This window comes from Apiotrichum porosum (assembly GCF_003942205.1).
Source record: "Apiotrichum porosum strain DSM 27194 chromosome Unknown scaffold_1, whole genome shotgun sequence".
NCBI lineage: Eukaryota > Fungi > Basidiomycota > Tremellomycetes > Trichosporonales > Trichosporonaceae > Apiotrichum > Apiotrichum porosum.
The window spans coordinates 2658351-2683745 of NW_021167108.1; the positions used below are offsets into that span (position 1 = coordinate 2658351).

Consider the following 25395-nt stretch of genomic DNA (forward strand, 5'->3'; position numbering starts at 1 on the left):
CCAGTCCACTTTCCGACTGCTGGTACAGTACTGGTGCACTGGTATACGGGTGGGACGGTGGACGTCTAAGATCCAAAAGCGTGGAGGAGGGGGTCGCAAAAAGTCCGAACGTGCATCTGGCAATCTGGCAATCTAGCAATCTTGAATCTGGCATCTCCATCTTCCATCTAGATAGCATCTGGCATCTTGCATCTGGCATCTGTGTGTCGCCCGTCCTGCTCGCCCTGCGACCAGGCCAGTGTGCAAGCTTGCAAGCTTGTCGGTTAGTACGTCGGTTAGTCGCCCGACTCCCACGCCTCCCCTTGTCCCTTTAGACACGAGCCAGATGCGTTTGACAGGTGAGAGGGTTTCGGCCTGTGCGGACGCAGACGCGGGGGGGGGGGGGGGGGGGGTACACACAGACCCAGACACGCCCGCGCAGTCGGTTGCAGAGTTCCACATACGGCGAGTGGACACGGAACAATCTGCGAGTGAGACACGCAAGCTATGAGGTGTTCATGGGATTCAAAAGGCGCCGTGCAGTCACCAGCAATGGCGCCTTGAGCGCCACCTTGATCGTATGTGCCAGCTGCCTGGTGCTGTCTCTTTTGTGCACGCGGAACAAATATCCCACCGCCAGAGTCAGACCAGAGTCAGCCCAGAGTCAGCCACCGCGGTTTCTCCTTTGTTGCGCGCGCGCGCCTGTGCATTCCCCCCCTCTTCCCCTCGCGCCACTCCGAAATGCCCCGCCCAGAGGCCAGAGGTTGTGGCCAGAGGCCGTCCAAGAGATCGAACAAGAGAGAAACGCCATTGCCGCAGTTACGCCGCCGCCAGGAGCAGCCAGGATATACGCGGCAACTCCATGGTTTTTTTGTCTTCCCTGAACACGCGATGAGATCTACAGAGCGTCGTTGCCCCGCGTGCCGCAGCCATGCCGAACATTGAACTATTCGTCCTCCAGGGAGGATTGGCAAGCGACACCACCCATCATTTGTAGAGGTGGTCCATTCATTTGTAGACGACCGACCGATCATTTGTAGAAACCGGTCCATGTCGTCAACAGGGTCACACCACCACAGCACGACTCACGGGGCGAGAGCCCACATCGCCCACATCGTCCACAGGCCACAGGTTCACAGCAGAGCACAGCCCAGAGCGCAGGAGCGCAGAAGCGAGCACAGGACATGCCCCCCCGGTGACGCGCGCGGTTTGGAATGGTTAGTGGCCCACCACGGTGCCAAGCCCATCCATTGCTGGCCGGCCGGTGCCGTGCACAGAAAGCTCTATTGTTCTCTGTCCGCCGGGGTGCACCGCGCCCCGTCCGGTGGGGGACACAGAGGGCCCAGAAAGCGTGCGGGCGCGTGTCTGTTGGGACAAGGGGTGTGTGGGATTCCAGTTCGGGGGCGAGGCGGACAATGGTCGTCACCGGCGAGTCACCATGCCGGCGCTGGAGACTACCCATGGCCATGGCCATGCCGGCACACACCCATGTACGTGCTGCTTCACACCCGCCTCTCTATGCATGCGTCACAAGCTCTGCAGTGTCGATACAAGCTTTACAGTGCAGCGACAAGCTTTCCAATGGGCTCATTGGCATTGATCGGCACGAACGCCGCCACATCGAGTCGCAGAGACAGCATCCGACGTGAAAGAAACCCACCTTGCGTCAGTGCTTTCTTACGGCATTTTTGGCCGCGTTACGATCGCTACCTCGACGAGAACATTGGGAAACGCAAGGGGAGAGAGAAAGAAAATGCTGCAAAGGATGGTGTACCCAGAAAACCAAAGGGCTAGCATTACAACCTCATACACGAGTGGGGTGGTGATAACTTCTTCTCGTTCTTGTCTTGTCTACTTTCTGTGCTGCTGCTATGAATGGGTCTAATTAGAGGATCCTCTCTCGCGCTATAGGCGGATCTCGAAGCTCTGCACAGGCGAGTTCCACGTGCGCGTGGTGCCGGCGCTGCTGCTGGCCGAGTGTGGACGGTCCGCGATGTCGCGCGCGTCCTGGGAGACACGAGGTTTGGCGTCGTAGTGGATGGTGTTGTCGGCTGGGATGTGGTTCCAGCTGTTCCACGCCGCGTCGGTAGTCATGGAACCCGACGTCGAGGTCTGGTTGAGACGCGGGAGGGGCAGCGAGACGAGCTGGTCAATGCGCATACGGCCGCCCGTGGGCGACGGGAGGCGGGGCTGTCCCGGCGTCGCAGTGATGCCGGTCGAGTGGGTGGGGTGCGGGTGCTCGTACTCTTCGTAGCGGCGGCGCTTGCGCGAGGCCTGCTCGTCCTCCCAGCGACGGAGGTCGGTGCGGGATGGAGGCGAGAATGACGACGCAGCAGTGGCCAAGGTGGCGAGTGGGTCGGCAGACATGCGGCTCGAGGTCTCGGGGGCGGTGTGGACGACGCCGGCGTTGCCAGCCCACATGCGACGGAGAGACTCGACGTGGTCACGCTGGCCGTTGGCCGAGAGGGCGCTCTCGAGGTCACGCACCCATGCAGAGAGCGACGCCTCGTGCGCTTCAAGCTGGGCAATGCGGTCTTCGAGCTCGTGGTGGTCGCTGCGGAGGGTTGTCACCGTCGACTCGAGGTCGGCCATCTGGTTGGCACGACGGACTGTGGCGGTCAGCAAGCCATGCTTGTGGTAGTGGACAACCATGGTCCCAAGAGACAAGCATCGGGTGTGGGGCAGGGGATGGTCTACCAGACGCTGCCAAAGCTTCTATGACTCACGTCGGAGGTTGCGCTGCTTGATGCGGTTCTTCTCGCGCCTGATCTCGAGGGCACTCCTGGCCGCCGGGTCGCTCTCGTCTTCCGAACACGAGTGTTGGCGGCTCATGGGGTGCGAGTTCTGGGTGCGGGGCGAGAGCGATGCAGAAGAGGAAGGGGAAGGGAGGTGGTGTGCGGGCATTGTGTGGTGTTGATCAGATACCCAGGTCGAGACTGGGGAGTGGTCGATGACAAAGGGGGGTTTGGGTTGCTGGGTGGCGGTGTGGAGGTCGTTCGGGAACAGTCCGGTGGCGACCGCTGTGTTGTTGTTTGGTTTGTTATAGGGAGTGGGGGTGGGTGGGGGGGCTGTTGAGAGACTGTGTGGGCTGCTATACTTGTATACGATGAGAGGAGGAGGGTGAGCGATTGTTCGCGCGTTTTGCGTGTGGGATCGGGGTTGTGTGCCAGAGCAAGGAGCGTCACTGTTCTCTCTTTCGCAAGTGGTTTCTCTCCCACTCGCTCTCCATCAGACGACGCATGGAACGCGTGCACAGTGTGTGTCTGTAATACCCCCGCAACCTGGTGATTTGTATTTATTTTCGTGCCGCCCCGCCGCCGCCGCCGCCGGACGAACCCCGCCCCGCCCTGGGCCCTCCTCCTGGGCACTCCTGGGCCCTCCCAACGGCACACGAGCCAAAGCAGCAGCATCCAAGGCAGCCCAGTGCGCGCGCAAGGGGCTTTTTTTTTGCTCTCTTTTCTTGAATGGGCCCTTTTGCCTGGCGTTTAAACCGTCGCATGTCCCGTATTGTTCTCCGGTTCTCCTCTTCCCAACAGCGGGTGTATTGCGTTTTGGGTCGCCCAAGCCACCACCTCACAGCCTGTGCAGCCAGGTACATGCACACCCTCTCCCCCGGGGCCAGACGCTTTTGGGCAAAAGACAATAGAGAGGCCACACACTTCCACAGACACAGACACAGAGACACACACAGAAACCACAGACACATCTTGGGGGACAAAAAGCGGCACCAGCTCCGGTCGTCCCCGCGCCCACGCCCAGGTCCCCCCAGGGCGGCCGACAGGCGGCAACTTGGCGGCCGGCGGGCCATGTTGCATCTCTATAGCATCTCTGGATCTCTGTACCTCTGTGTACTCTGTCGCGAAATGTCACCACCGCGGTATGCATCTGGCCCCCATCTGGCATCTGGGCCGCCTGTGGCTCATTCCTTGGCCTTTTTGGGCTCTATTTGTGCGTACATCATAGTCCCCAGTGGCACAACCCAATCTGCCACACACCACCCGTTCATTTTTCAAAGCACCCCATAGACACCTGCCTCCTGGACAAGAGCCTCTTGTCCAAGCGTGACTGCCCTCTTCGGCATAGCCTCCAACTTTACTGCTTATTCGGACGTTGAACACGTCAGTCTCGAGTCCTCGTTTCGCTTGCCCGTGATCCCGTGCGAGGGTTCGGGTTCGGTTTGGTTTAGGTCTGGGTGCTCTCTCTTGACAATAGAACCAAAATGCAAAACTCTCCCCCAGGCACCCGCAGACTTCCTGCATAAGCTCCGTCCTGTAGGTAATCTCTGCGTGCGCAAAGAAAAGAAAAACAAGAGTACGCGCGCGCTGAGAGCTTGTCGGGTCTCGTAGGTGGTCAGTTCCCAACGCCGCGTCAGGGCCGGCAGCTCGCCAACGGCCGCCTAAAGGTTGGTGTGTCCAGGTCCTCTTCGGTCCGTGGCCAGGTTCCTGTCTCCTCTCGATTGGAATATTGGAAGTTGCTACAGAGCTTGTGCTGTAGGTGCTTCACAGTGTCGCCCAGAGAATGGTGACGAGGAATGTCCCGGCGGTACCAGAGTCAGTCATTCGTGGCCTGTCACTTGTGGTCTCAGACACACAATGCTACAGGCCTGGCAGGCCATGGGCCGAGGCAGGTTTCGGACCCGCTTCAGTGTCCAGCAGTCTGCATGTGAGCGCCCATTGTTTCACGGACAAGGTTTGAGCTCCACCCCTGTCCCAGCTGGCACAGATGGGATTCATGCGTGTTCTGGGCAGTTTCGGCATCACACTGTCTGTCGCGATGTGCCCCGGTGCCCTGCACACATGGTGTGGGTGACAAGCGGGCGGGGGGGTGTGTCGCCTTGGCTGACGCCAACAGTACCAACCCGGCATGCCCCCGGCACACTGCGCTTCTGGCCTCTCATCTCCTCTCTCTCCCTGGCTGGCCGGACCCAATCGGGGCGCCACGGTATGCGGGCGACAGGGGGGGGGATAAGCGTACGGACAGTCCACACATCCAGAACAATAGGACACAAAAGGCTCGTCGCTGACTGCAGTGACAGAGCGTGGAGACGGGGTGGCTTGCGAGGCGCAGAAATCGAAACCCACGCGTCATCTCACGACGCCAGACCGCTGCATTCTTCACACTTGGCGCTGTCGCGAGTTATCGCGAGTGATCCCGCCAACATCTGTGAAGCGAAGTGCCGCACGCGTCCGCCCCTTCCCCCCACGACAGCCTCGATGGTCACCGCACGGGCAGGCTCCTGCCTATGCACAACCCCTCGCCGCCGAGTCATTGCGGCCCTGCGTCAGTGACGGTGGACGGCGGCTTCGCGGTGACTTGCCACGCTCCGCTTCCGCCCGATCGCGGACCAGCGGTCAGAGGTCAGAGGCCAGACGCCACACGAGATTGTGTGGGCTTTTCATGGCTGCGCGCACACGCACATCCTGCAGGAATGGATCTTGCGGGCGCGGGCGCGTCAAAGCCGGCGGCCGCGATAGTGGCCTTGGTACACGACGAGTGTGTATGCGGACAAACGGGCATTCGCTGTGCGCCCGTACACATCCGTGGCAGAGATGTGGACAGAGGCGAAGGGTTGGTTGGGGGTGTGGAAGATCGGCCGCTGCCGGCGGCAGCGGACTAGTCTGACAATGTTCATCCGCCGATATGCCGTCAGCCTTGGCAGTCGTGCCACTTTGCTCACGGGACACCCTGGAACGTCCGTATGAGAACCGGGATGCACACCGCCAAAGGGAGACAAGTAGCTAGCGACATGACATACATGACATGCCCTGCAAGCGACGTAGTGCCGGTCCTGGTCCTGGTCGTCGAGCCGGCGTTCAAGTCCTGCTGCACACTAACCCCCGGCGCGTGGCCCACAACCCAAACTACAGACGCAACGCGACAGCTAACCGCGGTCAGAAAATAGTCGGGCCATCTCGCAGCTGTCCTAGACGCACGAGCACCGTGCTATTCCTACCCTCGTGCAGGGTGGCCAGCTACAGGGGTGGACCGAGGTGGGACTACCCCTCGGTAAATTCCCATCGCGACACGAACGAAAAAAAAGCCTATTGTTCTTGCATGGTTGGCAGGCACACACACCCCCTACTGTCCGCGATCACTACTGTAGCCCCCAATTCCATGGCCTCTCTTGTAACCGGGATGTCCCCGCAGGTACTCGTTAGCTCCGGCAGCGGCAGCAGTGGGCGAGGTGGTGACTCTGTGCAGAACGGAATGATGCGGATCTACTATCACGACCCCGACACCCCCGGCGGAAACATTCCAGGGATTTTTCTTCCTTTTTTTGCGTTATACCACACCCCTCGCGCCACACCCATACCCATACCCACACGTACACCGTCCTAGCTGGATCCACGCCCATACCATGTCGGATCGATCGGAATCGGCGGAACGGTACGGTACGGTACGGCCTGCCTACCATCGCGGCTGGTCACTGGAGGTACACTGGTGCCGGTCTGGCTGTTGTCGTGGGCATGTGGCTACTCGGAAACAAAAGAGACGACCACGACACTCAAACCGTTCGCAGCAAACCTTGTGAAACCCGCTTCCGGAGTGGCGGGGAACTGGTCTTGTCGCCGCGGGGTGGTTGCGGCCGCGGCATATCGACGCACCTATGGAGGAGGTTTTGATTTTTGTGGGTGTTTTATTTTCGAATATGCGTTTCCGAGGGGCATGTTGGGTGCTGGTGCTTCCCCACAGGGTAGCGTTTGTGTCCACAGTGTGTCCAACCGACACCGAGAAGCAGACTTCTCGCAAGGGAAGGAAACACAGGGATGAGCACTCACGCTCACTGACCTCCCCTTTTCGCGAACTCTACCCTGTGCACACACTCCCTTTGCCACTGCTTCTCTGTGGCACTACTACTGATCCGAGAGGTCGACACATTTGCATTCCTTATGCGGTGCCTATGGACTACCAATATTAGTCTGCGCTACCTCGCTTACGGATGTCAATCTCGATTAGGTGTGCGACATGACGTTGAACTCGTCGTCCACAGCCGTAAACACGTTTCGGTGGCCGGTAGTGTTCGTCTCCTGGCGATTGAGCTGGGTGACCACTGGCTCGGGGGCGCTTTGCGTGTTGATGACCTCGGGGTCGTCGCAGTTGGTCGGGAGCTGGCCGAGGACGTTGACGATGAGGATAAACCACGTAATAGCCACAGAGATGCCCATCATGGCCGTCGAGCTGAGGCGGTGTGCCGACAGCGGGAAGAGCATAAGTGCGAGCGCACCGCCCACGGCAATGGTAAAGCGAACGGCCTGCAAGTCAGTACTGCCACTCTTGTAAAGGATATTGGTGTTCGTCCTTCTCCGCCAGCTGTCCTGTCCCGGTCCCCAGAGCAACGTCAACAGTCACTTGCCCTTGCCCACCCTGCGCTTCATGTACAGCCTCCAGTCATGGAGACTCCGTGACGTCTCATGTTGCAACCGAACAGGCCTTGGAGTGTGCGAAGTGCGACGTCCCCGAACAAGGTCGGGGACAGTTGGAGCCTCCCGTTCGGGTGACTCGCCACGTACCTCCCTCCCCCATCGAGCTGGCTATTGTTGCCTGTCCCCCACCGAGACGTCCGTACGTCCGATCGCTTCGTGCCCTAGACTCCAAAAGACAAAAGGACAATAGTCATGGAGCGACGCAACAGCAGGGTGACCGTCACTGGGGCCACGACCTCAGGGCAGGGTGGTAACTACGCCGTCGACTCCCGAGTGCTCCGGTGACATCCGTGCAGGATGGATAGGTCGCCGCAGGAGCGGGGTGTGGGGAAGGAGTACGTGCGGTGAGTCCAAGCAGTGGGTATTGTAAAACAAACCCAACTCGGTCCCCACGCCGTTGGGTGTGGTGCAGGCATTTGCAACAGGGGAGGCAAAGACTCGAGACATCGTCAGACTCACCCTTGGGACACGCTCCGCCCTCCACGGGTGCATGTGTTTGTGAAGAACGTCGATAATGGCCATGAACAGAACAGAAAAGCCAAGGCCACAGCCCCAGTACCTATGACAACGTTAGCACACACCGCAATGCCGTGCTCGGTCTCTTTAGCGCAAACTCACCACTTGACGCCCGCTTCGACCTCATCGTGCTTGACCATCTCGCCCGACGCAGAGGACGCCAGTACGAGGGACGCGCAAAGTGGCCAGTGAAGGCTGACGGTCAGTGGCCACACGACTACTCGGCGTTCGTAACTCACAAAGACCACATCATACCAGTGAACCAGCTGCGACGAACAGCGTGCTCGTACGGGTACGGGCCCTCGACGGGGGTCATGTAACTGTTGCCAGTCAGCTGCTTGTTCTCTGTCATCAACACTCACAGGTAGTTGAGGGCCCAGGCCACCAAGAGACCGAGCGCGGCCTTTCCAAACATTGGGCTTGCGCCAAACTCGCCCTTGGTCGCCGTGTACAGGAGGTTCATGCTGTGTGCGTGTGAGAATCGACGTTCAACCCCAGGGCCATGCTGTAGACTTACACAAGCTCGCCAAGCTGGATTGTTGTCAGCACAGACACATAACATCCCCACCACCACGCGGTCCACACTTACCACAATGACGACAAACGCGCCAGACCGCTCGATGCTGTGTTCAATGTTGATGGCTGGGATCCTAAAGCCGTCCTTGAACTGAACCATTGCCAACATGCTGGTCGGGTTGGACCTGTCCTCGGGACGCATTTCGCCCGCTTGGATGCGGCGCTCCTCCTCACGACGAGTCCTCCAACGAAGGTAGCGACCTCCGATGTACATGAAGACGGCGTCGATGCGGCAGAGGTCGACGCAGATGCCCACGGTTGCAATGATAATTTGCGCGCGGCGCGAGGTGACCCAGATGAGAGGCTAGCCTTGTCAGTTTGGGTGCGGTCCAAGCCGTGGTAACTTACGAGATACACAAACATGGGGAGGAAAACGGCACAGCCACCGAGGAACTGCGAGGTGCGGAACTTGGGCAGCTTCCAAGCGTAGAACCAGAGCACAAGGGCTCGAGACAGCTTGATGATGAGCCAAAATGCCACGGCGGCGCGAACGGCAGTGTGATCGTGTACCACTCCTTCCTCTCCTTCCTCGGACGGGTGGAGCTCGATGGCCGAGGCGTTTGCAGAGTAGCCCATGCTGCAGATCATGCCAGCGAGAACCCAGACACGGTGGACAAGCTTGGCAAAACAGTCAGTCCCCAGTGGTCAAAAGTTTCTCACGACGACCACTTACATCGTCAGTGCCCGACTGGTTCGAGTATCGCCTCGCCTCCTCCCAGATACTCCACGAGGGGTAAAAGGTGAGGATGAAGCGCGCGACAGCGATACCTCCCGGCTCCTCTGGACGGTCAGTCGATGTCTGCTAGCAGCCCTTTAACGCACCAATAGCAGACTCGGCAAGCTGGTGGATAATGCCAACAAACAAAAGGTCGAAGAAGAGTTCAAAGCGCGGAACCTCGCGTGCCGAGGGCTCGCGGTAAAGTTTGCCGCCTTGGATCCACTGAAAGATGTCAGCAAAAGGTGAAGCGCGCGCAGAGGTTATGAGTCGGGTGGCAACAGGTGACTCACCTGGCGGATGACGGGCTTGCCGATAAGTTCACGAATACGCCGGGCGGGGGGACGCTCTCCAAATTCATCGTGGAAGACCATGTTGGAATGCGGGCCGAAACGCTGCACATGCTCCATGTTGGAAGAGGCATGGTGCTGCAGCTTGGGTGGGTGCGGTGGAACAACACCCTCGGTGGACGACGAAGCGGAGCCGCTCATGGTGGGCTGATTGATGTGTGTTATCGCCGGTGAACTGGTGAACACCTGGGTGGAGGTGGGACTGCTGGGGGGGACCTTGCTTGGGCCTTTTTCAGGCTTGCTGGGGGAGCTCAATGAGAGGGCTTTATATGCGACTGACCCCGGTGGACGCAAAGAGGTGAGTGGAGAGGTAGTGAGAGCAGGTTGTGAAGGATGACTGATTGCTGGGAGACGGGGAGATTCAGGTGTCCACTTTGCCAAGAAGTTGTTTTCGGTTAGAAAATGACGGCACGGACGGCAGCCAAGGCGCCAAACCGGCCAAAACAAGGACAATTGAAAACTGCACAGGGAGACAGATTGTCAGCCTTCCCGTCACGCGTCGGGCCCTTTTCGCACCAGCGTCGGTTGGTGAGGCAGACCAGCAACATGGCTTGAGGGAAGCAAAGTGGCCAGTGGACGCTGCTCAGGCCTGGACCTGAGTGCTTGCCAGCATGGTTATGTGATGCACGGCGGAATGCAAGACGAGCGTCCAGCCCAGACGGCCAGACGGGGCCTGGCAGGTGCGGTTGTCCGGTTGTTACTTACGGAGAGTTAATCCGCAGTATCTGATAGTAGGGGCTTCATAAATGACGTGTGAATGTTTGGTAAAAGTGACTACCCGCGGGACCGAAATTGATTAGGAATATGTGCCCACTCGGAGCCGGCCGAATACAGACTGTGTGGGGTGTGATCCCGTGGGAGATTAAGAATAACCTCGGGCCGAGTGGAGGCCGTGTGGAGGGGGGGTTGCAGCGGGCGTTCTGGACTGTTCCAACCCTTTTATGACGGGGCAGCCGCTCCATGTCCTGAGCGTTGCACGCGTTGACGCCATCGCCGCGCGAATGACACACCACCACCACCACCGTCTGGCCCCAGCTGCCACCCTATATCTGTCGCGCGTGTTCAGGCCATCACCATCTTTCTCCATTCGTTACATCCACACCAAAACATCCACCACAATGCCTGCTTCTGTCGAGTTTGACCCCAAGAACATGCTTGTAAGTAGCTTCAGCAGCAGCCACAGCAGACATCGTGGGAACACTTGTTTGGAACTGACCATTGATAACAGTACCGCAACCTCGGCGAGACCGGTCTCGTGTGTATTCTTCTGAACGTGATGCAGAGCTGACCGCAAGCGTGTCCCCGTCTTCTCGTACGGCGGCTGGTTGACGTGAGTGAGAGCGAGCGAGAGGCGCTTGCTGGAGAGGACAGCTGTCATCGCTGTGAACCCAACAGTCGACGTTTCCATCCACATTTCACCGCTAACAGACAGCGTCGGCGCTACCCAGAAGGGCGACGTCGTCAAGGAGCTCATGCAGCAGGCCTTTGACCTCGGTATCAACATGTTTGACGTGAGTCGATTCTATGGGGCTGTCGCTGTCGGACCCGTTGCTTGTCAGCGGAATGCTGGGGGAGTTCGGTCCGAGAGTCGGTTGGCTGTTGCTCTAGTGCTCTACCGCAACACACATGGTGTGGCCTCCACCACCACCTCCACCGACCTCCACCGCGCTCTTTCCATGCGGCGCCAGATGTTCTGTCGGCTCCGCCCGCTGACTCTGTATCGCAGAACGCCGAGGGCTACGCCGCTGGCCAGTCTGAGCTTGAGATGGGTCGTGTCATCAGGGAACTTGGCTGGGACCGCCGCGACATTATCATCTCGACCAAGATCTTCTTTGGCACCAACCGCAAGGAGGTCCACAACACCCGTGGTCTGTCGCGCAAGCACATCATCGAGGGTGCCCACGCCTCGCTCGAGCGCCTCGGCCTCGACTATGTGGACATCATCTTTGCTCACCGCCCGGACATCACCACCCCCATGGAGGAGGTTGTCCGCGCCTTCAACTGGCTCATTGACAGTGAGCACAAAGTCTCCTTGTGGCTGTGGCTGACCCTCAGACAACAAGGCCTTCTACTGGGGTACCTCGGAGTGGTCTGCTGCCCAGATCATCCAGGCCAAGGAGATTGCTCGCCGTCTCAACCTCGTTGGTCCCGCCGTCGAGCAGCCCCACTACTCGATGCTCCACCGTGAGCGCTTCGAGGTCGAGTACGGACAGCTCTTTGCCAAGGAGGGTCTTGGAAGCACCATCTGGTCGCCCCTTGACTCTGGTATCCTGACCGGCAAGTACAACGACGGTGTTCCCGAGGGCTCGCGCTTTGCCACCAACTCCGAGTTCTTCAACGACACCGTCAAGAAGCTCCAGTCCGAGGAGGGCCAGGCCAAGATTGCCAAGGTCAAGGAGCTCACCAAGCTCGCCGAGTCGATCGGTGCCACCATGACCAACCTCGCGCTTGCCTGGACCCTGCTCAACAAGAACGTCTCCACCTGCATCCTCGGCGCCACCAAGCCCGAGCAGCTGGTCGAGAACGTCAAGGCCCTCGACGTCTACAAGACTCTTCTTGACAAGCCCGAGGTCGTTGCCCAGATCACTAAGATTCTCGACAACAAGCCCACCCCTGCCCAGGCCTACGGCCGTCTCACTGCCGAGGGCAACCTCTCGTAAACCTAGAATCCGCAATGTCGCGCGGTACGTAGGTAGATGATGCAGGAATATTAGGCAGAGGATGGTGTAGAGAGACATGGTGGCAAGGGATACATGTGCTGCTGAACTTGGCTTCTGACGCGGCTGCTGGCTACTCCTCTTCACGGACGGCACATGCGGGGGATTCTGTTGACTGGAGTCAGTTGGATCGGCAACCTTTGCGCAACTTACATGAACATCGCCGACCTCAACCGCCCTTGCTCGCGTTCTTCTTCTGCTTGCCCTTGGTGGACGCCATCGTGTGTTGACTAGTCTTGCGCGTCTCGGCTTGGAGCAACCCCGCTGCACGTTAGCACTACACCGGAGAGACAAGAAACACCCACCATCCAACCTGAGCTTCTGCAGCATGGCAGCAGGCGGCACCGCGTCACCCGCCACTGGCTCGCGCGTCTCGAGCTGAGCGGGTTTGCACGTACGGGCACCAGGCAAGGGAGTCCAGTCGTGGCGGTGAGCAGACGAGGGCTCCAGGCCGCGAGGAGGTGGACGCGACGCGCCACCCAAGTCTGGGCATACAGTTAGCTTCTCCCCCAGGCTCAACACCATTCGTTGACGGCACTTACGGCGACGGTTGAAGGCGGTGAAGGGCTTGTACTTCTTTTGGCGCATGGGCACGCACGGGTCGAGGTATGTGATCCTGCCCATCTTGTCCCCCTCACCAAGTGGGAAGCGTGGGTCGTGCTGGCTTTGCTGGTCGTGCGCTGGGTGGGCGGCCGGTGGCGACCGGTGGCCGGGCCGCTTGCGCCTGTTTGGTGGCAGCGCCGCACCGGCAATGTTGAGGGTGGTGACTCCGTGGCCGTGAGGTAGAGGCAGCCAGGAGGCGTCGTTTTCGTCTTGGAAGGGCATTTGATGGATGAGGAGGATGGAAGGATGTGTGAAAGAGATGGGGACCGAGTGGGATGTTTATCAAGGATGGTCACACTAGGTCGATCCAGCAGGAGGTTGACTCAACCACCCACCAGATCACCACCACACACACACACATCCGCGCCACAGCGGCCTCAAACTAACGACCCCCATTTTCCACTATAGAACATGAATGCATGGTGACATGATAGTACCGGCTAGCAGCACGGCAACAAACGTGTGGGCTTGAACTAGTGACAAGAGTATACGTGAGAGAATGCGACAAGGGCGAGCGTGTTGGGTTCAGACGAGGCTTTCCGACCTGGGATGATCCTCGGCGTTGTTGGGGTGTGGACGGAGATTACACTTTGACAGCGGAAGGCGTCACCGGCGTCTGTGGGGCAGGTTCCGGAGTGCGTGGGGCAAGTTCAGTAATGGTAGGCATCTCGGCGACGCGTGGTGTTTCTGGCGGTGTCACTGGCCGAGGAGTCTGGAGGGAGCGCCGACGCTGAGCGTCTGAAGAGGGTCAGCACTAGCTTTTGGGCGGGATCCCAACTCACCCTTCTCGGCGGTAGACTGTGGCGACTGAAGAGAACGGCGACGTTTGGCAATGTCTGGAAGATGTCAGCTCGCCTCGCTAATAACGTGCCCGAGCTCACCCTTGTCGGCTGCCTCAATCCACGAAAAGCGACGGTTGACAGGCTCGGGAGATGACTGCTTGTCAGCTATGGCTCCTGACGCCAACAACTCACATCCGAGTCATGTCCCCCAAACTCCTCGCTGACAGGCTCTCCCGCCAACCTGGCCATGCGCGCGACCTCGGCCTGGGTGATTTTGAGCTTCTCCTCCAGTGCCGCACGGCCCGCCACCTCGGTAGCTAGCCGAGTTTCGAGACGTGCCCGTGCCGCTGCCTCTTCTGCGTGCTGTGCTTTGAGACGGCGAACCTCGCTGCGGGTATCCTCGAGCTTCTCCGACGTGGATGTGCAGAGTGCGACGATGGACTTGAACAAGCGTTTCAGCTCGGCGACTGCGGCCCCAGAGTCAGCCTTCGTAGTACACCATTGCCGTCGCCCTGGACAACGACCACGTACCTTCTTCGTGCTGCCTCTCCTGAGACTCCAATACCTCGGCCACTGGAACGGGGGTCAGCGAACGCGCACTCTCCTCCTCAGACAAGCGCAACTCACGCTGGGCACCCTGCTTGGCCGCTTGAGCAGCTTGCCTGTCGATGATAGCAGACAGAACGTCGACTACGGGTGGTCAGCGCACGGTCCTCCCGGCTCTCTCGGTGCTCGCACCGCAGTCGCCATCGCACGGCTGGGGTGGGCTCTCTCAACTCACGCTTCTGGCCACCAGTGTCAAGCCGCACGTCACTCAGGTCGAGGTGGGCAGCAAAGTTGCGCACCTCGGCCTCGAGACGGGCGAGACGCTGGGCGAGGTCAAAGTCGAGTGTATTTGCTTGTGCGGCCTGGAGAGCGGACATGAAGGTCGGGACCGGGATCGGCACGCCGTCGCCGAGCTGCTGCGCCCTGACCTCGCCCATGGTTGAAGAGATGTCGTTGCGCAGCATTGGCCCTGTGGATAGCGTTAGTGTTGGTGAGGAGCAAAGACGACGACCATCGACTTACGCGTGCCGCCGTGTAGTGGGAGGAGATCAACAGACAAGTCGTTGACACGCGACTGAAGCCAAGGGTCCCGGGGGTCGCGCATGGGTGGAGGAGGTTCGTGCGGCCGGGGCTCCGAAACGCGGCGGGGCTTGACGGGTTCGCCCTGTAACGACGACGCACCATGGTTCGGGACGGGGATGGATGCAAGAGGAGGACGAGAAAGCTGAGAGTCGGTTGCAGCAGCGCTGTCGTTGTACATGGTGTGTTGGGAGGTAGGAAGGAGTCGAAATGCGTGCGTGTGTGTGTGATGGTGACACGGGTATAGGCGGTGGAGGTTGCCCAAGTGCCACATTCGGTAAACGGTGTGGGCCGTCGAACGACCAGGGCGCGGCCTGTGACTGCTCGGTGGTGGATGTGGTGGGAGTGGTGGATGTGGTGGGAGATTGTACCTGTTGCATGTGCATGCAGGCTGCCATGCTGTAGTACGGGATGGCCCACTATCTGTTCAAGCTAGGTCTCTACTGTCGCCGGACAGGTAGATATCCCAGCGATTACGTAAACGCACGTGACTCAAAATGGCCCGTTAAAGTGATCGGTGAACCGCCTGCGTGGTTCGTCCGCAGGCACACTGCACGCACGCACATAAACTCCCCTCGTGGGTCGCGTGTGTATGTATCTGTACATGCAGTGTGTATTGATTATCCATATGCATGGCGAGTCCTTGGGGAGTCTGTCTCGTTTCTGCGGGTTGCTGTATGCGACGGTGTGCAGACTGCCGAACAGAGGGCACCAAAATGCTCCGGCTGGCCCGCAGGCAGTTCGGAAACACAACTGGTATCACTGTCTGCTGGGTCCCCCGAAGGGCGTCAACTGACCTTGACAAGCCTTTCCTCGTAACTCTTCTGACCTTTGCCAGGTGGTGACGGTTCAAAACGTAGGCTGGTTCCCCGAACAAGCCGCGGTGGGATTATGAGGTATTTTCCCACATTTAAATGCAATTTTCGATCATTGGCATGTTCCTTTGTCTGAAAGGGGGGCCTACTACTACAGGGCCTACTACTACAACCCCGATGTATCTGCGCAAGGTCTCCCACGTTCACTTTGTTGTCTCTTGAAGAGATCAAGCTCACCTTCACCTTCCCCTTCCTTAACCATTCGCAGTTACCCGGAGAGGATTGTTTTCACAGCAGTCAAGCCACGCACCACCCCACCGGCTTGATCAATGCATATTGGTACGATGGTACATGTTTCTTGACGTAAATCCCATCCTTGAATGGGTGCTTATACTGCACAAGGTATGCATGAGGAACAATACCGTGTCCAAGATGGGTCGTGGGTGGGATAACGGTGGGTGCCTTGATGTGGTTGAGTTACCTATTATCGCCACGGACCCAAACGACGAGTGTATGCGTTTTTCCTAAAAGTCCAGTCACCCCCCCCCCCCCCCCTCGGTCTTCCCTCAAGCATTCATGCACCTGGGAATTTACAGCTATGAAATCAGTACCGTTGGGTAGCTACAGCATGCATGATTTAGGAAATCTTCTTTTTTCGGTGTGTTTAGTTGCGTTTTTGTGGGTTTTTGTTGTGGACGTGTTCTGGTGAGCGTACGGTGGAGGGCGGGCTGGTGTACCGTCGAGACGTACCCCCCCACTCCGTCTGAAAACACTCCGCACGTCTCTTCTACCAACCTCATATCCCTCACCAACCAACCCACCCATCCCCAACCAGTCTCTCTCCGCACTTGGACCTCGCCCCGCATGGGCAAGTCAACGAAGAGCGCGGACAAGAGACCCACCCAGCAGCTCACGCTGGGTGGCTTCTTCCAGCCCAACCCCCCCGTACGTCGCTGCTCGGTAGACTCTCGCTGACATCCTTGCAGCCTCCTTCCATCGCCACCCCATCAGCTTCCCCATCCCCTCCTCCTGCCTCTCACCCTCCTCCCCGCCTCCCCCCTACCACATCGCGCGCGGCTGCGGCCGCTGCCAGGAACTCCTCGGCGGCGTCCTACAGGGCGCAACAACACACGGTGAGTCTTGATTGTGTCAGATACACAAGTGTTCCAGACAGCTGCTGATATCCTAGGCGGCGTCAAACGCCAACCCCAACCCGGCGACGCTGTCGTAGTCGTCCACTGCGGTCCGCGGACCCGACAGTGCGGCGGCGCCGGCGGTGGCGACCTTGCCGGGAACTGAGGTGAGTAACCCGCGCACCCTATCACCCCGCACACCATTCTCCCCATCCACATCCCACCGTGTACGACGTCGATGCATCCCTGCCGACCCTCTACCGCGGGTAATCGGCACAGGCGACGAGGGCGAGTTGTCGCTGTCGCCAAGTACAATGGTGACCCCGTGGCTGTCACCAACAAATGCCAGCCAGAACGCGTCCTGGGACGTATTGTGCTTCCTGTGTGTGGTGCCTGCGCGTTCCGATTAGCTCACATGTTCCGATGCCAATCACACCGCATCACCACTTGCGTGCAGATTGCTAACGCTCACAGAACAACCCCATCTCGTTCCTTTGCGATGACGAGGACGACGACTCGGCCCCGGGCGTAAGTGTAGCACCGTTGTTGCCGGCTGACGGATTTCCAGGCCGTAGCCCCCAGGGGCAAGGGCAAGAGGACCTGGGCCCCCCGCCACGTTCCTGTGGAGGACATGTGCCAGGACTCGGTCTGTGTAACGTGCAGCGCACGCCATTGGTGCGACGGTCTTTGGCTCGCCGGCTCCTGGAGCGTCACGGCGACGACAACCATCAAGCGCGATACTGTTCGCCTGGGTCTCTTCTTGTCGAGCAGCCACAGCGACCTCGACGACGACGACTATGAGTTGCCCGAGGTCCCTCACGCATGGACTGAACGAGACTGTGAAGCCGTCATACGTCATCCTCTGTTGGCCATGGTGGCCAGGATGAGGCGCCCCTCTGCCGTGGATATGTTCGCTGGACTGCAAAAGGTCCTGTCGGGCATTTTCTCTGCAGAAGACAACATCTGGCCTGGCTTCGTTCTTGCCGTCAAGGGCTTCGTGGCCGACGACACCAGTCGGCTGAGCTACAAGGTGCAGGTGTTCCAGCACCTACGTGATACGGTGCCGGCCATGGGTGAATCGCTCGACAATACCCATCAATTCGGCCTTCGGATCCCCATCCCGGTGCACCGCCCGGAAGGCTGCATGGTCATCCCCCTCTGGCTCAACCTCGCCAAGGGCGGTGGCCACTGGCTCACGGTCTGCTGTGGCCTGCTGGCACTGACGATGCGCGCGGCCGGCGCCTCAGACGGGCAGATCGATGTCGTCGGCGCCCTGATCCAGAAGGTGCGTCCCGTGGACGCCGCGTACCGCCGCGCGTCCACAGCCAAGGTCAACGGTTTTGATGGCGACCGCGTCGGCATGGTCGAGCTCAGCGAGCAGCTCGAGCAGGCGTTTTCACCCGAGTCCAACGACGGGCGAACCGCGGACATCGATTTTGTCAAGGTACACGTGGTCCCGGACGCCTCGATCGCCCTCAAGAACCTGCGCAAGCGCGGCATAGTCCGCACGGAGGTTCTTGAGAAATGGCGCAAGATCATGCGGGAGAAGGCGAGCGATCTGGTGCGTCTCGTTCACGAGTTCGAAGACAGCCAGGGGAACCACCCACTCCGTTACAACGAGCAGGGGTTCCCGACTCTCTTTTGGGAAGAGTCGTCCACCACGGAGGACATCGTGGACCTGGCAATTGTCATTTTCATACAATGCCTCGTTTACGAACTCGACAAGGACGGCCGGCCAACGACCACGGTGTACACGATCATCTTGTTTATCGTCTACCACCTGGTGCGGTTCGGGAACCGTGACGAGGCTACCGGCTCTTGTTCGACGCCACGGTAGGCGTGCACTCCGCCACTGCCCCAACTTTCGTGGCCCACGACGACCACGCCCGAGCGGTCAACACTGGGTGGAGCTCGCCATACCCGACCTCCGTGTCCCAGTTTGACCCTGGGCAAGTGAGCGGCCGAGTGCAGCTGAGGCTGCTAAACTTCGCCATCAAGTCTTGGCGCCGGTCGGCACTGCAGTCTTGCATCTCGGCGGCACTGCCCATGCTGGAAGCGCTTCTAAACCGCATCCAAGCTCACGGGCAGCTCGAAGAGTTTACTGTTCCTCTCGTCGCCCAGCTGCCTAAACTGGGTATGGCGAAAATCGTTCCACCACTCTCGAGCTCGGTCTCCTCGACGACGAGCACGACCTTCGCCACCTCGGCGCTCTGACTGTCACAAGGCCACGGATGGAGGACCTCGTAGCCGAGGCCACAGAGGGCTCCTCCTACGACTTCGGCGCCCACGCCGCCCGGTTTACGGGGTCAGAGGCCCAGGCAACCGCTATCGCCGCCAACCTCAACGAGGCCATCGGGATCCTGAGCGGGGCGATGGACCGCATGCGGGAGCCAGACGTCCTCCAGGCTATTATGGCATTGTCGATGGCCAACCTCGATCGCGTTTCGACTAAAGCCCACGAAAGTGCGGCTCAAGCGGTCCGCCGGGCGTCAGATCAAGTCAAAACGAATTTTGGTGAACTTACGGGCACCCTACTTCTTGGCCAGTTCTTTCTTGAAGAGTTCGACTTCTTGGTCGGCTTGACCCCAAAGGGGAACGTGCCATTGGCGCATGGAATACCGAGGCAGCTCACTTTTGTTCTTGGCCTTGGAGGCCTTGTTGGACTTGCGCTTCTGTTGCCCGTCGCTTCCGAAGACGAGGGACCTGAGACTTTGCTGTCAATGGACTGCCCCTCTCGTGTACTCTTGACAATACCTGAGCACGCCACTGATGAGCTGAGCGTGCTTTGAGCTTCAGGGCCGCATTGTCCTTGAGGAAGGTTGGGATCATTGCCTGGGCCCCGGCGAGCTCCTTGGCTCGAGCAGCAGCGGCCTTGACGACTTCGGGATCCGGGTGTTCGGCCAACCATGCTACGAATTTGTCAACAACACCAATGTAAGCAATAGACGTACCGAGCTGCGCCTCGCGCTTCTTTTGGTCTTTGACCCTACGCTCAGCGTTCTTCTCCTCAATGTCGCTCTGGGTCATCTGCGACCTGCGACGCTTGTAGTAGCTCTCGGAGCCTGCAACACACGCTGCGAGGATGGCGCTTGTGACAGGTCCCGTTTGAGCGTTGCGCGTCGCGGTCACGTCGGTACCGGTGATGCGCTTGGCAACCTTGGTGCGGAAAGGCTGAACGGTGGGACAATTTTTGTTGCACGGCTCGTACAAGGACGCCTCCTCGTCCCATAAACGGCCCTGCTTACAGCAGAAAACGTGGAGGTACATATAGCCACCGGAGGGTGACTGCCTCGAAAAGGAGAAAACCCAGTCGACAGCCGAGGCCCTTGTCTGTGGCGGAGTGCTTGGCTACACCATACGCGAGCAGGACGCCGATATCCATCTGCCACGAGATGACGTCCTGGTGGGACACCAGCTCAATGAAGCGGTCTCCGCTGTCTGTCAGCCCGACTTCCATATTGTGCACCCATGGGATGAGGTCCATAAGGAGGTTGACCCAGTGCTGCCGCTTGCGCTCCACCACACCGCCTGCACCTGTGGCGGAACCGCCATACAGGATGAGCGCGGGACCGTCGGCGGTCTCGATTAGGGCCCACTTGGCGTAGCACGCAAAAACCGTGCCAGGGAATTCGGACGTGCAGGGCAGCAAGTCCAGCGTGTCGAGCGTTGGGGGTTTATCTGCGGCGAGGACCTTCATGCCCTCCTTGGTCATGACTTTTGTAAATCTGGTGAACCAAGTATCGCCATCGTTATACGACAGGGCTGCGTCAAATGACACCGCCTTGCCTTATTGCGTGACCAGGTCCGACCACACGGACAGGAAGCGGGTCTTCAGGGTGCACAGCACGGCCGGAGGGATCGTAGGAGTGGCCATGTTGTCGATTAGCGGCAAGTTGGCCACGATGGGTGGGGAGGCAATCACAGCCGGAATGTGGTAGGTGGTGTGCCAGAGGTTGATAAGGTCATCGCTTCCGTTGATAAGGGAGGCGACGGCCTCGGGCTTAAGAGTCAGTGACGCATACACAGTTTGGTCTCACGGAGAGCCTGTGGGTCGATCCTGTCGATCCTTCGTGGTCATTACTCTGCTTCGGTAATGCCTTCACATAGTTAGTCACTCTCAACGAGTACTCGCAGAGGCTCGCAGAACTCACGACCTTTGCGACCTTGGAAGAGGACCTTGGAAGAGGGGCTGATGAGAGGCGCAGCAGCCTGAACCGTCAGCACGGAGCATGATGGAGGAGTAATGAGAGCCTACCTTGCCCTTGCCCTTCCCCTCGTACGCCGGTTTCTGTAACCGTGTCAGCCGCCAACAGTCTGCAAGCACCAACAACCAACAACCCCCACACAATCTTGCTGCTCATAGGGGTGAGCCTGGATGCACTTACCTCCTGCTCAGTCTCGGACCAGTGGTCCGGCGATTGGGCCGCGGCCGCATCCGCGAAGTCGGCGAGGTCGTCATTCTCGACTTGCTCCTGCGACCCATATCAGCGACAGCAACGAAGAGTTTTGTTGTTTTGCACTCACAAAGTTGTCGGCAAGCTTTGTCTGCCAATTCTCCTGTAGCCCTCTGTCAGTGCCATTCGCGACGCCGAGCCAACGCTCTAGGCAGAAATGGGCTCACACTCAATGTCGAGCGTGAGGAGGACGCGGTGGCGTTCTGGCAAAAGCCTTGTCAGCGTTGTATCCTCAACTATCTCAACTACGACCGTAAACGGCCACTCTCACGGACGGACTCACGGGCGGTGTTGACACACTCTACGTAATCTGCTTGCCCTGCAAGCAAGTCAGCTAATCCATCTTCAATGTCGAGTGCCGCCACTCGCAACGGGCCGCCACCACCTTCCTCCGAAACGTTGATGGTGATGCCAACACTTGAGAGATGGAGATGTGGAGAGTGTGTTTATGTGAGGGAAAGACGCAACGTGCCTTGTTTATTCCGAGATCGAGTGTAGAGTAACAAAGAGAGAGAAACAACACGGAAATTCCAATTTAAGTAGTGTCGCGTGAGGGGGCGCCGGCGCCGACCAACTCACCTTCAGGTCACCTTGCGCCCCCCAAAACCCACACACACCTCTTCTTCTTGCCACCCACATCCCATCGTCCATGTACGACGACAATACGTTCCTCCCAAATTCCACCGCAGGTACACATCGGGATCAACAAAGGTTAGTCATCGTTGTCGCCGTGCTTCATGGTGACAGCGGCGCTCACCAGTCCGTGAACACGCGTCCCGGGACGTTGCGCATCAGGTCCGTCGTGTGTGGTGCTTGCCCTCCCATGACCATCTCAACCCCTCACTACATACTTTTGTGCAGATTGCTAACCCTGAAGAGTATGCGTGGGACCACACGCTCGACGACACAGGGATAATTGACGCTTGGGTGAGTCAAATCATGATTGCAGGTATGACGTCTAAGCTCAAACGAAACAGCTTGTCAACAATCTGCGTCTGGAGGAAGACGGCGCCGCTGTGGAGAGCGTCCAGGTTGATGGTGAGGGCCATTCTGAGTTCCTGCTGTTCGTTCTTTTCGTCAGCTGAAATGGCAAAAGTGGGTATCGTTGATCTAGTTCGTGTTCTGACAAGTTAGACGCTCAGCCAGGCGCACCGGTGACCGGTACCTACCAAGGCCCCTGATTCGACGGGCCCAGGTTCAAGCGCGCCTTCCGTCGAGTGTATCAGGGACTTCACCAACAGTACCTAAAACGCTTCTGGAGGTCTGAGCTGGTCAAGACGGACAGAGCAGAGAGCCTTTGGAGACAGCGCCTCTGCGGCGGCCTGCACCCGACTGCGGAGGCCCTATTCTGCTCCGCCACGCCGCCCGCCTTTCACCAGCTGCTTGCTCTGCCCGACGTCGAGGGCGACCCGCGCTGGGGAATCTACCTCATCATTCTCGTGCCCCGGCCACATATGAAAGATCAGCGGGTCATGATCTATGTGGGCTCCGCCCGACGCAACAGTCTGTTCGCAGACGACGGCGGTGTCACCGAAGGACTTACAGCCCGAAGCGACGAGCACTTGCCTAACTTTGTGCAAGGCAAAGGTTAAGGCCTGGTCACTCCCTAACATTGACTGACGGTTCAGTGGGGCCAAGTTGTACAAGATCACCATGGCGGACAAATCCACCGCCCCGGAGGTACGTGTCGTCATTCCCATCACTGCCCAAACACTCTGCATTTGTCAACCGAAACCATCACCAAACCCTGTCTGCGTAACAATCGTGGGCGCGATGACGACCCGCCCGCTGGAGAGGGACACCACAGCTTTCGCCGGCAGTGCCCCTCTCTTTTGGGGAAAGCCGTAGCGTCTCTTCTTGCAGGACACTCTGCTGTGAGGCTCACGTCTACACGGGGTTGTGACCCGGGTCGGTGGATGGTTGACCTCTCCACGGATATGCAGGTGCAACACAACAAGTGCTGACCGATCCAGACGCGTCGCTCCTTTAGGGCTATCAAGGGCAAAGTGAGTGTCTCCTGCCCAGCAGCAGCTATCCCTTCATGGGTAAAGCCCGTCGGAACCTAGCTGACAAATGTAGGCTGGATCCTCGAGTAGCAGGAGCAGAAGCAACAACAACAACATCACCACTGTACGTTCACCATGTCTTGAGCAGATTAGTTAACAGCTTGCAGTCCGTTGCCGCCAACTTTGCGGGATCCTCTGTCACTGGCCCAACGTCCGTTCTGACGTCGCCATCCATATGTTTGTTCGAACCGACACGAATGTAACTGACAGTGTACAGCCCCTCACGGCGAATGACTGGTCCGTCTGGGACACACCCAACGATTGCACTCTCATTGCGACCCGGTTCACCAAATGCTACAATGCACTTCTGGCGGGCACTCCAGCCCTTTTGGGAGACCGAGGCCACACCGGAGTCACGCGGCAGGTGGCTGTCGCGATTCGGGTCAATGCTAAACCCCGAGTCCTCCAAGCTCCTTTGCATGGCCACGACCCCCAAGGCTCACGACTTTCTTGCCCTTCCCGACGCCAGACAAGACAACCACATGGGCGTCTACGCCGTCGTCCTCGTCCCCAATGAAGGCAGTGACAAGCCCCTCACCGTGTACGTCGGTTCTGGCTCGAAGCCTGTCATCATCGGCGTGACCACAGGCAAGCCTACACGTCTGGGCGTCAGGCTTCGCGCATTGACGACCATTGGAGTGCCATGTTTATTTCATTGTCCACGCACGCTGTCCGACCGCGCGCAATACACTAATGGCGCAGGACCATGAACTTCTACCAGTTCTGGAGCCCATACAAGGACGACTACAGGGACCACTACAAGAGCCTGTCTGCCGTGACCAGGAGCGAAGAGCCCGCCTTCCTCAAAAGCCTGTCGTCGGGACTACTCCTGGCCCTGGATCCAATGGTGGTATTTACCGAGGCTTTCTGGACACAGGCCCTGGACAGTCGCTCTCTCGCCACCGGATTCAACACTCTGTGGCAAGCCGTCCCGTGGCACCCGCTCAACACGCAGCCGGCCCTCGCCCAGTTAATCCGTGGCCAATTCGGACACATGGACACTGGCCAGCGACAGGCTGGTGTGCGCAAGGCCCAAGCCCGCAAGCGTCTGCAACCCGACAGCGACCGTCCTGTTAAGGGTCCAAGTACGCGTAAAACTGCTAACGAGCGCCGCAAGGCCGAGCGCGCGTCGCATACCGGCAAGCAGCGGCAGAGACGCCTGGCTGATGACCGGGAATACAAGGCCGACTATGCCGCACGCCGACGTCTCGCCGAGCAACGAAACCCGCCCCTGGAGTCCGCTCGTCTCGCTAATCAAACCGCGGTGGGAGCGTAACATTACGAGAAGAACAAAGAGCAACCGGAGCAAGCCCGTACGTGTGTGTGTGTGACTCCTGCTGATTGCCAGGCCTCGCGCAGCTCGACGACCTCCGCTCCCGTCGTCTCGCAGAACTGCGCGCCGTGCGTCTCAACGGCTGAGTACTCTTGGCCCTCGAGACTCTTGAGTGTGCCAGTGGCAGGAGCGATGGAGGGAGCGCCCGGGGTCAGTACGTACACGAAGTTGAGTGCAGCTGCCACTGGGGTCAAGGAGTGTAGACAGACGAGAAGGGAATGGGGAGACGGCCATGAAGGTGCTGCATCCTGCATATGGTCTGACAACTGTATCTACAGGGATCTCTAGTGAATGCACTATGTACAGTCTCGCCCAGGAATACGCCAGACGGTCTAACAATGATTTGTCCCAAGATACTAGGCCCGTCACGTAACTTCTCTCGAGTTTGGGTCCTGGTGGTGGTGATGGGAAGGCAATTTCCATGGCGTGAGTGAGGCTCGAGGCTCTCCTTGTGGTGGTGGATATTATGACGCACTTCGCCCGTGGTGAGGCCAGATGACAGTGGTCAAACAACGCGTCTGGGGAGCGCTGACGACGGCAACAGGAGCGATACATGTGGGTTCTCGTGTCTGTTGCCGGAAACCGTTGCGCAGGCAGTACTCGGTCTCCATCTGCGGTTATCAGGATGCGCGCTTCGCAACCCATCTAAGCTGCATATGGGTGCCACAACACATCACCATCACTGGCCCAGCTGCACGGATAGCGAGCGATGAAGGGGACGTATGTACATTGTCAACCCGAGGAAGTGACATTTACAAAATGTTACAACACCATATATTTCCTTCCACCCTATAGAAGTCAGCAAAC

The 25395-nt window shown here is 58.9% G+C and overlaps 9 protein-coding genes across 9 annotated transcripts; 4 read left to right on the forward strand and 5 right to left on the reverse strand.

The window, feature by feature from the left end:
- Positions 1–1884: 1884 nt before the first annotated feature.
- EHS24_000967 (uncharacterized protein) lies at positions 1885–2883 on the reverse strand (the record flags this gene model as incomplete). The annotated part of the gene is made up of 2 exons (XM_028616773.1): positions 1885–2588; positions 2706–2883. 2 exons carry the CDS (start codon positions 2881–2883, stop codon positions 1885–1887), a joined length of 882 nt encoding a protein of 293 aa, XP_028480630.1.
- A 4049-nt stretch (positions 2884–6932) lies between these two features.
- Positions 6933–9701, reverse strand: EHS24_000968 (uncharacterized protein; the record flags this gene model as incomplete). Its single annotated transcript, XM_028616774.1, has 11 exons — positions 6933–7295; positions 7863–7962; positions 8022–8114; positions 8159–8239; positions 8282–8383; positions 8437–8450; positions 8509–8799; positions 8844–9113; positions 9169–9275; positions 9318–9435; positions 9504–9701. The coding sequence occupies 11 exons, from the start codon at positions 9699–9701 to the stop codon at positions 6933–6935; spliced, it is 1737 nt and encodes a 578-aa protein (XP_028480631.1).
- A 977-nt stretch (positions 9702–10678) lies between these two features.
- On the forward strand, positions 10679–12220 carry EHS24_000969 (uncharacterized protein; the record flags this gene model as incomplete). The annotated part of the gene is made up of 6 exons (XM_028616775.1): positions 10679–10717; positions 10789–10815; positions 10856–10890; positions 10993–11071; positions 11287–11575; positions 11616–12220. The coding sequence occupies 6 exons, from the start codon at positions 10679–10681 to the stop codon at positions 12218–12220; spliced, it is 1074 nt and encodes a 357-aa protein (XP_028480632.1).
- A 226-nt stretch (positions 12221–12446) lies between these two features.
- EHS24_000970 (uncharacterized protein) lies at positions 12447–13102 on the reverse strand (the record flags this gene model as incomplete). Its single annotated transcript, XM_028616776.1, has 3 exons — positions 12447–12541; positions 12583–12762; positions 12820–13102. The coding sequence occupies 3 exons, from the start codon at positions 13100–13102 to the stop codon at positions 12447–12449; spliced, it is 558 nt and encodes a 185-aa protein (XP_028480633.1).
- Positions 13103–13463: 361 nt separating this feature from the next.
- On the reverse strand, positions 13464–14968 carry EHS24_000971 (uncharacterized protein; the record flags this gene model as incomplete). The annotated part of the gene is made up of 8 exons (XM_028616777.1): positions 13464–13618; positions 13663–13716; positions 13762–13816; positions 13855–14129; positions 14194–14235; positions 14290–14352; positions 14444–14677; positions 14731–14968. 8 exons carry the CDS (start codon positions 14966–14968, stop codon positions 13464–13466), a joined length of 1116 nt encoding a protein of 371 aa, XP_028480634.1.
- Positions 14969–16466: 1498 nt separating this feature from the next.
- On the forward strand, positions 16467–16833 carry EHS24_000972 (uncharacterized protein; the record flags this gene model as incomplete). Its single annotated transcript, XM_028616778.1, has 3 exons — positions 16467–16547; positions 16589–16735; positions 16792–16833. 3 exons carry the CDS (start codon positions 16467–16469, stop codon positions 16831–16833), a joined length of 270 nt encoding a protein of 89 aa, XP_028480635.1.
- A 140-nt stretch (positions 16834–16973) lies between these two features.
- Positions 16974–18572, forward strand: EHS24_000973 (uncharacterized protein; the record flags this gene model as incomplete). The annotated part of the gene is made up of 3 exons (XM_028616779.1): positions 16974–17117; positions 17210–17263; positions 17304–18572. The coding sequence occupies 3 exons, from the start codon at positions 16974–16976 to the stop codon at positions 18570–18572; spliced, it is 1467 nt and encodes a 488-aa protein (XP_028480636.1).
- Positions 18573–19363: 791 nt separating this feature from the next.
- On the reverse strand, positions 19364–22238 carry EHS24_000974 (uncharacterized protein; the record flags this gene model as incomplete). Its single annotated transcript, XM_028616780.1, has 10 exons — positions 19364–19972; positions 20022–20460; positions 20554–20735; positions 20773–20832; positions 20887–20924; positions 20991–21207; positions 21260–21300; positions 21357–21392; positions 21473–21508; positions 22160–22238. The coding sequence occupies 10 exons, from the start codon at positions 22236–22238 to the stop codon at positions 19364–19366; spliced, it is 1737 nt and encodes a 578-aa protein (XP_028480637.1).
- Positions 22239–22842: 604 nt separating this feature from the next.
- On the forward strand, positions 22843–24674 carry EHS24_000975 (uncharacterized protein; the record flags this gene model as incomplete). The annotated part of the gene is made up of 7 exons (XM_028616781.1): positions 22843–22869; positions 23163–23195; positions 23269–23319; positions 23363–23406; positions 23473–23796; positions 23958–24499; positions 24604–24674. 7 exons carry the CDS (start codon positions 22843–22845, stop codon positions 24672–24674), a joined length of 1092 nt encoding a protein of 363 aa, XP_028480638.1.
- Between the last annotated feature and the right edge of the window lie 721 nt (positions 24675–25395).